Raw genomic sequence first — 13,949 nt, forward strand, 5'->3', positions numbered from 1 at the left:
AACAGTGGCTTTTAACTTTTTTTTTTTTGGTTTTTGGGCCACACCTGGTAACGCTCAGGGGTTACTCCTGGCTATGAGCTCAGAAGTTGCTCCTGGCTTGGGGGACCATATGGGATGCCGGGGGATCGAACTGTGGTCCGTCCAAGGCTAGTGCAGGCAAGGCAGGCACCTTACCTCTAGCGCAGCCGGCTTTTAACTTTACTACATTAGCAAACCAGTGGTTGAAGAACTCTGGCCTAGATTATGGCTTCTTTACATTGTTGACTACACTCTTCAGATAAAGAACCATGAAAAATAGAAAAATTAGTAAAAGGTTCATATTTTGGTGGCTTGATATAGTAAACCATCAAGTACTGACAGGAACAGTATAACTGACTTAATGGTTTATGATTTGAAGGTTCAAATTTTTTTTTTTTTGTTTTTGGGCCACACCCAGTAACGCTCAGGGGTTACTCCTGGCTATGTGCTCAGAAGTTGCTCCTGGCTTGGGGGACCATATGGGACACCGGGGGATCGAACCGCGGTCCGTCCAAGGTTAGCGCAGGCAAGGCAGGCACCTTACCTTTAGCGCCACCGCCCGGCCCCAAATTTTTTAAATTAATATATCTTTGAACTTATTTCTCATTGCTCTCTTATCTCTTAATCTATAAGTATGTGAGTAAATAAATACAACTTACAAAAGTATTTTAACAAACATACCTTTTGAATTAGTGCAGAGTGTGTGCAATTTTACTGGTACTTGTTACTAGGGGTATTTAATCAAAATTTAACTATTGGGCTATCTGCTTGATCCTGCGATTGTCTTTCAACTGAGAAGCATAGAGAAACTTTGTTGATACAATTGTGTCTCAATGGTTTTAATCAATGCTTCCTCAGTTTCCCAGTTTTGTGTTACTCTAGTGATATCGGCCAGGATTGGCCAGAAATTTATCCTATTGATGGGGGTATGGTCTATCTTTAAAGAGAACTGCAGGACTTCACATGAGATCCTAACATTTTTGCACTTGCTCATCTGTATCAATGCATAGAGCATTGCTACTAAATTTTTATTTATTGCACCTATGAAAGTATATTTTTAATATTTGATGTTAATTGCCTTAGTAAACAATATTAAATATCAACCTGATGGAAATTATATAAATGAGTTTTGTTTTTCATTGTATTTATTTGTTGTTTTTCTTTCTTTTTTTGTTCTCTTCCCTTTTCCTTTTCTTTTTCCATCAATGGCTTACCTTAAATAGCCCTTTCTTAAAGTTATAAAAATGACCTGAATTTAGATGGTCATATAAATTTGGGAAATATTGTGCTGGTGTATTTGGGCATTTATTGTTGTTGATTTTCTTTGGCAAGTGTTTTATTCATGTAAAGTGTCAGACATGGCCCTCTACTTTACTAGCTGTAAACAGCTTGGTGTTGGCTGATGTTTTTCTCATTTGAGTAATGTACAGACTTTCTTATGGCTTTTCCTTTGTATGCTTTAAATACAGTGAGTTTATGCTTATCAGAAGATTAGCTTTGATACTGTTATATACTAACAAAGAACATTAATGAATGATGTTGTTTTTTACTAACATAGATTTTATGTTTTCATTATGATTGTGATGCTGAATGTTACACTGACATGTTCTTTGGGTTAGCATACTACCATGTGCCCTGCGGGATTAAATTCTAGGCTTTTTCTATAAAACTATAGTGAAGCATAATTTATATAGCATGCCATAGATCATTCAACTTTCTAGAGTATGATGTCATTATTTACGTGCTAAAGCAGTCTCTAGTTATTCCTTATGTTTAGGTACTTGTATCAGACCCACTATTAAATGCTGAGATAATAAAGCAGTAGACACTAATGCTTACCTAGGTTATCCATGATTTGTTCAGGAGATTTATGCAAGTTGATATTTACTAAATGAAAATGTGACTTAAAATTATTACAGAGATTACTAAGTAGACTCTTGATAATACTTGAGGTCTTCAGGAGTCACTGAGTTTTAGTCATAGAAGTGATGGTGTAATAAAAGTGAAAGCTCAGAAAGCTACTAGTAGAGAAGAAAGAATTGTTTAACAAGATGTGAGCTAAGTTCCTGATCTTGACACTGTTAGGTGTATATATGATCTTTATAAAATTATTTCATTATCTTTATTAATAAACTCAATATTCTCAGACTTCAAGTGTTAGAATTAGACATAGTTTAAGAGATTATTGCGGGGTCTGTGTGTATGTACACATTTTTGTTTTTTTGTTTTATTTGGTTTATTTTGGGGGGGAGGTCACACCTGTCTGTGCTTGGGCTTACTTCTGGCTATGCTGGAAGGGAACATATGGGATGATGGGGCACCAAACCAGAGTCAGTTGGTGCAAGGCAAGCAAGCACCCTACCTTCTCTGTACATCTCTCCAGTTCCTGGTCCTGAGTATATTTTAAGCCTAGCATGTAATAGTTAATTTATGATGGTAGGTGATATGACATTTTATTGATTTTAACATGTGTTGATTCTAAGATGCCCTTTTACTGCAGTACCACTGGGAGGTGGCCCCTAATTTCCTTTTTAAGATAAAGAATAAACATCTCAGTTACTTAAAGTTCTTTCATACTTTCTTAGAGGCAACTACTGTTTGAATATTTTCTGCTTTCAACTTATACCCCTTCTTGAACTTTATGGATCTTTCATTATTTATTCTTTTATGTTAAATTTTCTCTCAGCCAACCAAATATTTGAGATGCATCCATGTTGCACACATCAGAATACTTTTTACAAAATAGTTTTCTTTTTAAGACCATTTATATTTCCATGTATGCATTTGTATATTTAGATTTTTTGTTATTGTAATATGTTGCTAAAGTCATTGTTGCAATAGATTTCTTATAAAACAGGCCAAATTAGGGGCTGGAGAGATAGCATGAAGGTAATCAGTCAGTGGTTCAAATCCCGGCATCCCATATGATCCCCTGAGCCTGCCAGGAATAGCCCCTGAGTGCTGCCGGGTGTGACCCAAAAACCAAAAACAAAAAAAAACCCACACAAAACAGACCAAATTATATAGAGGACGGAATTAGGGTTAATAGGTAATGAGTCATTAAACTTAGAATATAGTGTCAAGATGAAAAAGATGTCTTCCTCATACCTTGGGGATTCTTCAAAGCTGGACAAATAGTGGCCATCTGATAAGAGGAAAATTAATGTTCATTACTAATTTGTATTCCTCCCAATAACAGAGTAATTGACTTACCTGGGCATTGAGACATCTTAAATAAATCTAGCTGGCTTTTCTGCCCAAAACAGCCACAAGACACCATCGAACACAATCTCCAGGGCCCAAACCAGAGAGCCATTATAAAAGACAGCTGCCTTGCTGCTCTCTGCTTTTCTGCCCAAGACAGTCAAGAAGACACCATCGAACATAATCTCCAAGGCCAAAACCCGGTAAGAGCCCCAGCCAATAATGTGGAGCCAGAGGAGTGCAGCCATTCCGATTCGCTTTGCGGCCACATGCATCTTCTAACCCACGAACCCCAGCACAGCACATAGTAAAAACCACTATACAAGTGTTGCAATGGGGAAACAATGCATGACAACACCACGCATAGAGAATGGAGATAACCTGAAAAGCCTCTCGAATAAGGAGTTTAGAGTATTAGTATGGATGCTCAAAGAACTCAAAGCAAGCATAGATCGAGTTGAACAGACCACAGTGATAGAACTCAGAAAACTCCGAACTCAAACAACAGATCTGAAAAACTCAGTAGATGAAATGAAAACCTCAATGGAAAACCTTTGCAAGGGAGTAACAGCAGCTGAAGATAGTGTCAGTGTGCCAGAGGATGAGATGCAGATCAACTCCATACAGCAGAAGAGATTGGAAAAGAACCTTAAAGCAAACAATCAGACAATGAATAAACTACTCAAAAAATGTGAACAGATGAAATTAGACTATGTCTTTGATAAACTCAACAGAAACACATAGGAATCATTGGAGTCCCAGAGACTCAGGAAGAGAATATTAGTTGAGTTGGAGGAAGTGTGAGAAGAAAAAGAGGAAAAGGAAGAAGGGGAAGAAGAATAAAAAAAGGAAGAAGAGAAAAGTGGAGGAGGAAGAAGAAAAAGAGGAGAAAGGAAGAAGGAAACAGAAAAAAGAAGACAAAAGAGAAAGAAGGGGGAAGAAGAGGAAGAAAATGAGGAAAAAGAAAAGGAAGAAGAGGAGGAAGGCGGAAGAAGAGAAAGAAGAAAAGAAAAAGAAAGGAAAAGGAACTGAAGATTTATTTTTAATTTCTTATAATAGTGTCTTTGTTTAAGCACCATAAATATATCTGTAGTTGGGTTTCAGTTAAAAAAAAAAAAGCCAGACAGCCGAGTCCTCAGGAGAAAAAAAAACCTAGCTAAAGTAGAGAGGGCAGAAAGAGAAGGTCATTTGGGAAATCATCCGAAAAGAAGGCACAATAAATAAAGGGATGCAGTTTAAATTCTAGTCTGAAAAGATGTGTCTTTCTTTTAGGATACCATAGGGAAGGGAAGTAGCTTTCCAAAAAAGAGATCCCTATCTAACTTGTGTTTTGTTTTGGAGCCATATTTGGTGATGCATAGGGCTTACTTCTGGCTCTGCACTTAGGTATCACTCCTGAGCTTGTTCAGGAGACCATATGGTATGACTGGGTTTGAAACCTGGATCAACCTTCATTCAGAAAAGCAAGTGATTTATTTGGTGTACTGTCTCTTCAGGCCAGCAGTAAAAATTTTTTAAGCAGTACTTAGTTTTAGACTGCCCTCCCCTTTTATGTTGTCATTCACTTATTTTGTAAAATTCGATTTATTTTTGTGTTTTTTTTCTTTAACTCACTAATTGTTGATTTCCTTTAACTCACAAGTTGTTAATTTCTAAATATTTTTGACTTTACTAAGTCTCAGTCCTTGATTTCTAATTTTCCATATAGCCTAAAGAGCATTATCTATAAGGTTTAAAAGTTTTAAAATTCTTTTTCCTTTGACTTCTTATCTCAGTATGTGGTCTCTATCCATGTTTGAGGAGGAGCCTGTGAGTAAATGTAATGTAGACCAGGATACAGGCTTCTATGATGTATATAGGTGTGGATGTGTGTCTATGAGTGAGTGTGTTTAGGATGATCTAACTGCAAAAATGAGTTACTTTCACCTGATACTGATTTTTTTCATTTTTTTGGATTTTTGTTTTTCGGCCACACCTGGTGACACTCAGGGGTTACTCCTGGCTATGTGCTCAGAAATCTGTCCTGGCTTGGGAGACCATATGGGATGCCATTGAATCGAACCGTCCTAGGCTAGCGCACGCAAAGCAGACGCCTTACACCTGCACCACTGCTCCAGCCCAATTTGTTCATTTTATCCTTTAAATTTGTTTGGTTTGCTTCATCTACTTTAAAACTATACTTTTAGATAAATATAATATGGTTGGTATCTTCAAATGAATCAACTTTTATCTTGTATTCTAAATGTTAAGTATTTTTATAGTGTATTATTTTAGATTATTATTTGATTATTATCATTATTTTTGATAGTTTATTGGGGGATCACACCCAGTGGTGCTCAGAAATCGCCCTTGGCATGGGGTGACCATATGTGATGCTGGGATTTGAACCACCTGTCCTGGATTGGCTGCGTGCAAGGCAAACACCCTACCACTGTGCTATATCGCTTCAGCCCCTATATATATATATTTTTTTTTTTTTTTTTTTGGTTTTTGGTTTTTGGGTCACACCAGACAGCAGCACTCTGGTTACTCCTGGCTCTATGCTCAGAAATTGCCCCTGGCAGGCACAGGGGATGATACAGGATGCTGGGATTCGAACTGTCGTCCTTCTGCATGAAAGGCCTCTCCTCCATGCTATCTCTGGTACCAGCCCCTATATTTTTTAAATTTAAAGCTTGCACCAGCTATGTATTTTTAGTTTTGTATTTTCAGCATATCTAAAAGCCATTTTTCTTGTAAACAGTTTGTGTGTACTTTCATTCTGGCAAATTTCCATTCCTGATGTGAATTGAACATGTTGAATATTTATATTGATATTGACAAGCCTGCCACTTAACTCTTATATTTCTGTTAATACCGGTTTTTATTTTTCCTCTTTTCACCTGCTTTTTCTTTTATCCTTTTCTTTAGTAATATATATATCCTTTGTTTTGTTTTGGCCACACTGTCAGAGGCTCTTACAGATCATTCCAGGCAGGGGCTGGGGGACCCTCTGTGGTGCTGGAGATCAAATCTGGGTTGCTGAATTCAAGGCAATCATTCTGCCTCCTATACTATCACTCTGGCCCTCTAGATAATATTTTCTTTTCTTTTTTTTAAATATGGAATGCTTCAAGAATTTGTGTGTCATCCTTGCGCAGGGTCCATGCTAACCTTCTCTGTATCGTTCCAATTTTAGAATATGTGCTGCCGAAGCGAGCACCTAGATAATACTTTCTATCCTTATCTTTGCAACAGCTTACTATAATTGGTCTATTAATTGCATCCACAAAATCATGCAGTCACAAATGTACTGTAATTGGGCATTTCTTTTTTGTAAAAGTAAAAAAATTACAGTATTTACTTGCCAATTATTTTTCACTTTTACTTGATTCAGTATTTGCAGGGAGGGTGTGTTGAGTGGCTGCCCTGGCTGTTTACTCCTTGCTTCACATTGGGGATGATTATAAGGGGTGTTGGATTTCAAATCTAATTCGGCAGCAGCATAAAAGGCAAGCAACCTATTAACTATGTTCCTTTTTTAAACTTGACTTTTCTCAGCATCCTTTTTAAAAATATCTTTTTAATCTTTCAGTTGTTTGTAAAGTCTTTTTAGAAATGAATTCTTTTTTTTTTGTTTGTTTGTTTGTTTGTTTTTGATTTTGGGTCACACCGGGCAGCACTCAGGGGTTACTCCTGGCTCCATGCTCAGAAATTGCTCCTGGTAGGCTCAGGGGACCCCTCTTCATGCAAGGCAAACACACTACCTTCATGCTATCTCTCCAGTCCCTAGAAGTGAATTCTTTTCAGTTTGTATCTCAACATGTCTGATTATTTTGTGAAAGTATTTTGTTGAGGATTTTTCTCCTTTTAACTCTTAAAAATATGTTTCATTGTCTTTGAGATTCCTTTACTTGTGTATTTATTTCTCTACATGTATATATTAAAACCTGGTAACTATACAGTATACAGTTTACATTGAAGTATTCAGTAATTTTGCATGGAGGTAACCGGATGTAGAGGAACTGGGAAGTATAAAATTACCCAGAAAGTGGGGAGGAGAGTTGTTCATTATCTGTTTGATCAGGCTATCTGTGTTGACAATGATAGAAGCTAGGCAGTTAAGACTTCTACCTTTTCTCCCTACTAGGAGCTAGAAGCCCTCTTTCCTGCTGATTGTTACTTTGTGAAGGAACAGCTTTTAAGTCTTTAAGAAAGGCCCCCCACACCCCCCTCCCCACCCCCACACACACACCACACCCCCCCACCCCCACCCCCGTGTTTGGCCTAAAAAAAAAAAAAGAGAAGAAAGGCACACCTGACTTGTAGGGAACCCAAAGATAGAGGGAAGAACTTACATTGTAAACTTTACATAAAAGTTCTATGACCTGTGGAGGCCATTGAGGAGGTCTGGTACTTGTTGGCAGGTGGTGACTGGAACAAGTGCTAACTTACTTTAATTGATTAATTGATTGTCTTGAGCTTGTGCTAGAGTTTGAATCTGGGTTGGTTGCCTCCAAGGAGTGCTCTACCTCCATGGTACTTTCATTCTATCCTATCACTGGGGCTTCCTTCCTTTTTCTTTTGGGTCACACTGGGGGGGGGGGCACTCAGGAGTTACTCCTGGCTCTATGCTCAGTAGTCGCTCCTGGCAGGCTCGGAGGACCATATGTGATGCTGGGCTTTGAACTGGGGTCTGTCCTGTATTGGCTGCGTGTAAAGCAAATGACTTCCAGCTATCGCTCCAGCCCCCTCCATTTTTTTTTTAAATCTTTTTTGTGGGAGGGGGAGCTTGTTATCTTTTTTATGATTGATTTTATTCTAAAGACTTGATTTTATTTTTTTAATTTTTTATTTTGTTTTGGGACCACACCCAGCGATATTTAGGGGTCATTCCTTGCACTGTGCTCAGGAATTTCTTCTCAGTGCTTGGAAGAACGTATGGGACGGTGGGGGTTTAACTTGGATCAGCCACTTGCAAGCTCAACTTAATATACTATTGCTCAGCCTCCACAGGGTAGTTTTTTTTTTTTTTTTGGGCCACACCTGGCATTGCTCAGGGGTTCCTCCTGGCTGTCTGCTCAGAAATAGCTCCTGGCAGGCACGGGGGACCATATGGGACACCGGGATTCGAACCAACCACCTTTGGTCCTGGATCGGCTGCTTGTAAGGCAAACGCCGCTGTGCTATCTCTCCGGGCCCTTTTTTTTTAAATTTTTTTAATTTTTGGTGTTTGGGTCACACCCGGCAGCGCTGAGGGGTTACTCCTAACTCTATGCTCAGAAATCACCCTGGCAGGCTAGGAGGACTATATGGGATGCCGGGATTCAAACCACTGTGCTTTTCTGCATGCAAGGCAAACACCTTACCTCCATACTATCTCTCAGGCCCCTACATGATAGATTTTTGTAATATTGTTTAGAGCAGTCATTTTATCAGAAAGAGCATTTTACTTATTATGGCTTCTTTACAGTTAGAAGAACTTCTAATTGCATAATGTTTCCATTATTGAGGATTAATGTTGTATTTTGGAATCTGGGAGGGCCATTCTCTACTTTTTGTCATTGTCTGCTGCATTTTCATTTGGGTATATTGGAAATAATTTTATCCTTTTTTTTTTTTTGGTTTTTGGGTCACACCTGGTCACGCTCAGTGGTTCCTGGGCCTGCGCTCAGAAGTTGCTACTGGCAGGCACGGGGGACCATATGGGATGCTGGGATTCGAACCACCATCTGTTCGAATCTGCTGCATACCAGGCAAACACCCTACCACTGTGCTATCTCTGGCCCTGAAAATAATTTTCTCTTAAAATTTTCTAAAGAAAAGTTTTGAGTGCATAAAAATTTTTTCTTTGACAGAATTTATAGTACCATGATTTTGCTTTCCTGTGGGATTATACATTTTTTTCTCATTCAGTTTATTCTTCAAGTGTTTTGTAATTGATTAGATTGTTTCTTTGTATAGCTGTGACCCTTCTGTACTTACATTTGTTCTGTATGATTTGTATAAATTTTGTTACGAATTGGGATGTGTGTGGTTTTTTGGGGGCCACATCTGATGGCGCTGAGGGTTACTCCTGGCTCTGGAAATGGCTCCTGGCAGGAGGATTATATGGGATGCAGGGGATCGAACCCAGGTCGGCTGTGTGCAAAGCAAACACCCTATCACTGTGCTATTATTCCCACCCCTGGGCTCATTTTTAAAAATTATATTTTTTCAGAGCACACCAGGGATGAGGGGGGCTGAGAGGACTGGAGTGCATGCTATGTATGCATGGTATAACTCTGCTCATATCCCAGCCTCGTGTCTCTGAGCATCATAGGATTTGACTTTCCTCATCCCTGTTCTCCCATTTCTCTTCACCTCCTCATAAAAGCTGAAGACATAGTTCAGTGGCATAGAGCTTACCTTGTATGAGTTGCTGGGTTAGTTCCCTGGCATTGCAAAAATAAATAAATTAGCTAATGTTTTTGCTTTGGTTTTTGGGTCTCATCCGATACTGGGGTTACTTCTGACTGCACTCAAGAATCACTCCTGGCCGTGCTTGAGGGTACCATGGAAATCATACTAGCGATCCCACTTAGGCTGGCTGGCTGCATGCAGGGCAAGCACTTTACACTTTGTACTATCAATCCTGGCTCTAGCTAATGTTTTTTACCCAAAGAATTTACTTGCTTGAAGCAAATTATGAACAAAACCTATCTTTACCAAAATGGGCAAAACTGTCTCTTAGAAATATGAGAACCATTTTAGTGGACAGTAGTGAGCTAGGTTTCAAGTGGCAGTGAGGAGCACTGGTTATTCACGTAAGGAAGGTAAGAGTTGTAGGAGAGCACTGAGTGGCTTTTTAAGTGTTTTTTTTTTTTTTTCCTTCCTGAAAAGGAGTAGTGGACCAAATAAGCATGGGAACCTCTGTATTAAACAATAGAACCAAGGACTTAAATGATGATGATTAGAAAGTAACTGAGTTGGGTTGGCTCTAGTTTGGGCCAGCCTCTAAATTGATTGCATGTTCTTTTATTATTTTTATTTTTTAACTGGGGGAAAGGGGTTTGGGTCATACCTAGTAGAGCTTAGGACTGGCTTCTTAACCTTTGCTCAGAAGTATATTCCTATGTAGGATAACAGGGATCAAATTGGGGTCAACTTAGGTATACAAGCACTTGAACCCTCCTGTACTATCCTGAACCTCACATATTATCTCTTTGGCCCAGTTCTTTTTTTTAGTAATTACTGATTTATATCAAAGCCTTATTAAATTATAGTTCTTAATGCATTTAGAATATGGTTTTTAAGTCAGTCTTAGAGTTAATATTTGGCTTAATTTCTTTTAGAATAGCCTCTTGATCAACAGTTTTGCTGATTATTTTCCTTGATTTGTTTTAAAAGATAAAGTATATATTAGTCTTTCAAAGTTAAAAATTCAGACCCAAAAGACAAGAATTTGTTTTATTCTTTTTTTTTTTTTTTTTTTTTTTGGTTTTTGGTTTTTGGGCCACACCCGGCAGTGCTCAGGGGTTTCTCCTGGCTGTCTGCTCAGAAATAGCTCCTGGGAGGCACGGGGGACCATATGGGACACCGGGATTTGAACCAACCACCTTGGGTCCTGGATCGGCTGCTTGCAAGGCAAACGCCGCTGTGCTATCTCTCCGGGCCCGAATTTGTTTTATTCTATTCTGATTATTTTATTGGTTTCCAGTAGACATGAAAAATAAATTAAACATTCAGTTTTTATAATTAACATTTTTTAACTTTTTTTTTATTAATACCATGGTTTCCAAAGTTATTCATTGTTGAGTTTTTAGGCATACTGTGTCCCAGCACCAGTCCAGCTTCCATCCACCGGTGTCCTCAGGTCCCTCCCTCCAGCCCCCATTATTCAGTCTGCCTCCTTGAGAGGAACCTTTTTAAGTTGTGGTTTAGTTCTGCTTTCTGTGTTGTTGACTCTGGCTTGGATACAGAACTCTCCCACTCCTTGAAATCACCTATGTACCCAAGACCCTTGACCTCTGCCCCCCTCCCCTTTTACTTTTGGTCTGAATCTTCTTGTTATACCCTGATTTTCTTCTTCCCCAGCCCCTGGCCTTCTTCCTATTTTCTGGGGTTATCTCCCTATGCTAAGGAATCTGTATATGGTACTTGAAAGCTAATAGAACAAGTAAGGTACTTGCCTTTCGTAAATGAAGCAGATCCTGGTTCACTCCGTGATACTGTATATATAGTTCCCCAGCTTCACCAGGTGTGACACCTCCAAGCACAGCCAGTAAACGGGAAAGGTGCAAAAGAAGTCTTAAATTATACCTCGAGAATCAAAGAGATAATACAGGGGATATGCTTTGTGTGTGACCAACTGTGGTTCTATCCCTACACCACATATGTGCGCTGCTGGGAGTGATCCTTGAGCATACAACTTTAGAAGTAGGCCCTGAGCACTGCCAGGTATGGCCCCAAAGCAAAACTGTAAAGAAATGAACAAAGAAGTAAGCTATCCTCCAGTTCTTCTCCTTCTTCTCCTTCTTCTTCTTCTTCTTCTTCTTCTTCTTCTTCTTCTTCTTCTTCTTCTTCTTCTTCTCCTCCTCCTCCTCCTCCTCCTCCTCCTCCTCCTCCTCCTCCTCCTCCTCCTCCTCCTCCTCCTCCTTCTTCTTCTTCTTCTTCTCTTCTTCTTCTTTTCTTCTTCTTCTTCTTCTTCTTCTTCTTCTTCTTCTTCTTCTTCTTCTTCTTCTTCTTCTTCTTCTTCTTCTTCTTCTACTTCTTCATTCTTACTCCTTCTTACTACTTCTTCATCATTCTTACTCCTTCTTCCTCCTTCCTCCTCCTTCCTCCTCCTTCCTCCTTCTTCCTCCTTCTTCCTCCTTCTTCCTCCTTCTTCCTCCTTCTTCCTTCTTCTTTTTTACTTTTGTAGTTTAGCAAATGAAAGATAAACTTAAGCACCCTGAAAAGCAAGCAAATCTAAAATATCTACAAAAGGTGTAGTAAAGTATCTGAAAGAGCTTTTTAATTGTCAAGTATTACAATTAATGTAAACTCCAGAGCATGCAGAATTGTAACTGCAGCTAGCACCATGAGAGAAAACAGTACTGAAGCCAAGTACCTTGTTTGTGAAGTTGCCCAAGCAACTAGAAGCTGGTGCCACTCACCACTCACCACTCACCTTTGAAATGCTCTAACTCTCTAGGAATGGTCCAGCTGGAATCTAATCTAGTGTTCGTTTTTCTTTTTCAAAACTTATTCTGGAGTGTTATCTTCTTCCTCTTGAAATCTGATAATTTTGTGATATATGGGGAAACAACTGAGTTTCAGAAATTGCTTTTGACTCGTAATTTTAAAAGCACCTGAGAGGCCACAGCAATCCAAGCTGCCTTTTAAGTGCTGCTTCTTCCCTTCTCCCACAGATGAGAAGTCATTTTGAAGTGAACTACTAGCAGGGAGAACAGGGAGAATTATCTCTGGACTGCCCAGGATCTAGAAAGAAAAAAAACAGGGTATTTCTATTTGTGTCTTTTCAGTATATCTATTTTTAAAAGCTAGGAATAGCAAAATTTGTACTCTCATTCTGAAGAATTTGGTGCTTCCATGTGTCTTTTGTGCTCATAAGAATTTCTCAAAACTTGTAAGAAACTTTAGTCTTCTTCCTTTTCTTTGTAATAACAGAACACTAGTAGTTAGAAAACCCGAATATATAAAAGTATCACAATCGAATAACCTGAAAAGTCTTTAACTATGGAAATAATCTATTACAAGTTTCGTATGTTAAAAATACCAGCTGTTTTAAAATTGAGTCATTTTGATTAAAAAGACTAGTTTAAAAGGAAGCATTGTTAAGATATTTGTTGAATCTTTTATCGTGAGGCAAGGAAGTTAGAAAGGGCTTTATAGTTATGAGTTCATTAATCTAGAGAGCATTGAAGTTCACATTTTTTAAACATAACCATAACTTATCTGGAGTCACATGTTCCATTTTACTGGCTTCCTTCATATAGAAAATATAGAAACCAAAAATGTCTGAAAACTGAAGAATGTATATTTTCTGGGTGAAGGAAGTATTCTGTACATTTTCCATGTTTTACATCATGGTATTTTGAATAACCATGCTTCCATGTTCACATCAATTTTTTGTTTTTCAATTTATGCACAGCACTTGCTCTGAAATTTGGGGACTGAGTACACCAAATACGATAGATCAGTGGGATACAACAGGCCTTTACAACTTCTCTGAACAAACCAGGTGAATATTCTGCCCTCTCTCGAATCCTAGAGATCTTGTGGGAGGTGGGGGGTGCTTTGGAACACCTATAGTGGGTTGCTTAATATAATTTTGCCTAGACTGTTTCCTTAATGTAAAATAAGGCATGGCATTTAAAATACCTGCATGCCGGTATTAAAAATATAGTGAATGCTTCAACTTATGTATTTGATCAATGAAAAACTGATTTTGAATCTTCTTTAAATTATTGCATCCCCTAATGAAAGAGAACTTTGATAATTATATTCTCATTTTAGTTTGAGATAACAATCTATTGTTGGCCTAATTTTAAAGTAAATTGATAATCAGTTATTGCTAAATTTCTTGCTATCATGTAAAGCTCATTTTTGTTATACTAATAAATACTGAACCCCTTATCGCAGCTACACAAACCCATTTTTGTTATATTTTGGTTCTAATCACTTTATTCTCTTTTTTTTTGAGCATAATGATATTTGTTCATTTCATTTCATCATATTCATCACCATATACATTTATGTGTGAG

The 13,949-nt window shown here is 38.4% G+C and overlaps 1 protein-coding gene and 1 non-coding gene across 2 annotated transcripts in view; one reads left to right on the plus strand and one right to left on the minus strand.

Annotated features, from left to right (window-relative positions):
* SMAD2 (SMAD family member 2) overlaps window positions 1-13,949 on the plus strand; it is a 961,241-nt gene that overhangs the window by 921,576 nt on the left and 25,716 nt on the right. Inside the window, exon 4 of the mRNA XM_049781559.1 lies at window positions 13,337-13,426. Within this exon, the coding sequence (XP_049637516.1) occupies window positions 13,337-13,426 (90 nt within the window). The remainder of the gene's footprint in view (window positions 1-13,336; window positions 13,427-13,949) is intronic.
* Window positions 6,318-6,424, minus strand: LOC126021558 (U6 spliceosomal RNA). Its single transcript, XR_007500063.1, has one exon. It is a non-coding gene; the product is annotated as a U6 spliceosomal RNA (small nuclear RNA).

Source organism: Suncus etruscus, chromosome 10, assembly GCF_024139225.1.
Source record: "Suncus etruscus isolate mSunEtr1 chromosome 10, mSunEtr1.pri.cur, whole genome shotgun sequence".
NCBI lineage: Eukaryota > Metazoa > Chordata > Mammalia > Eulipotyphla > Soricidae > Suncus > Suncus etruscus.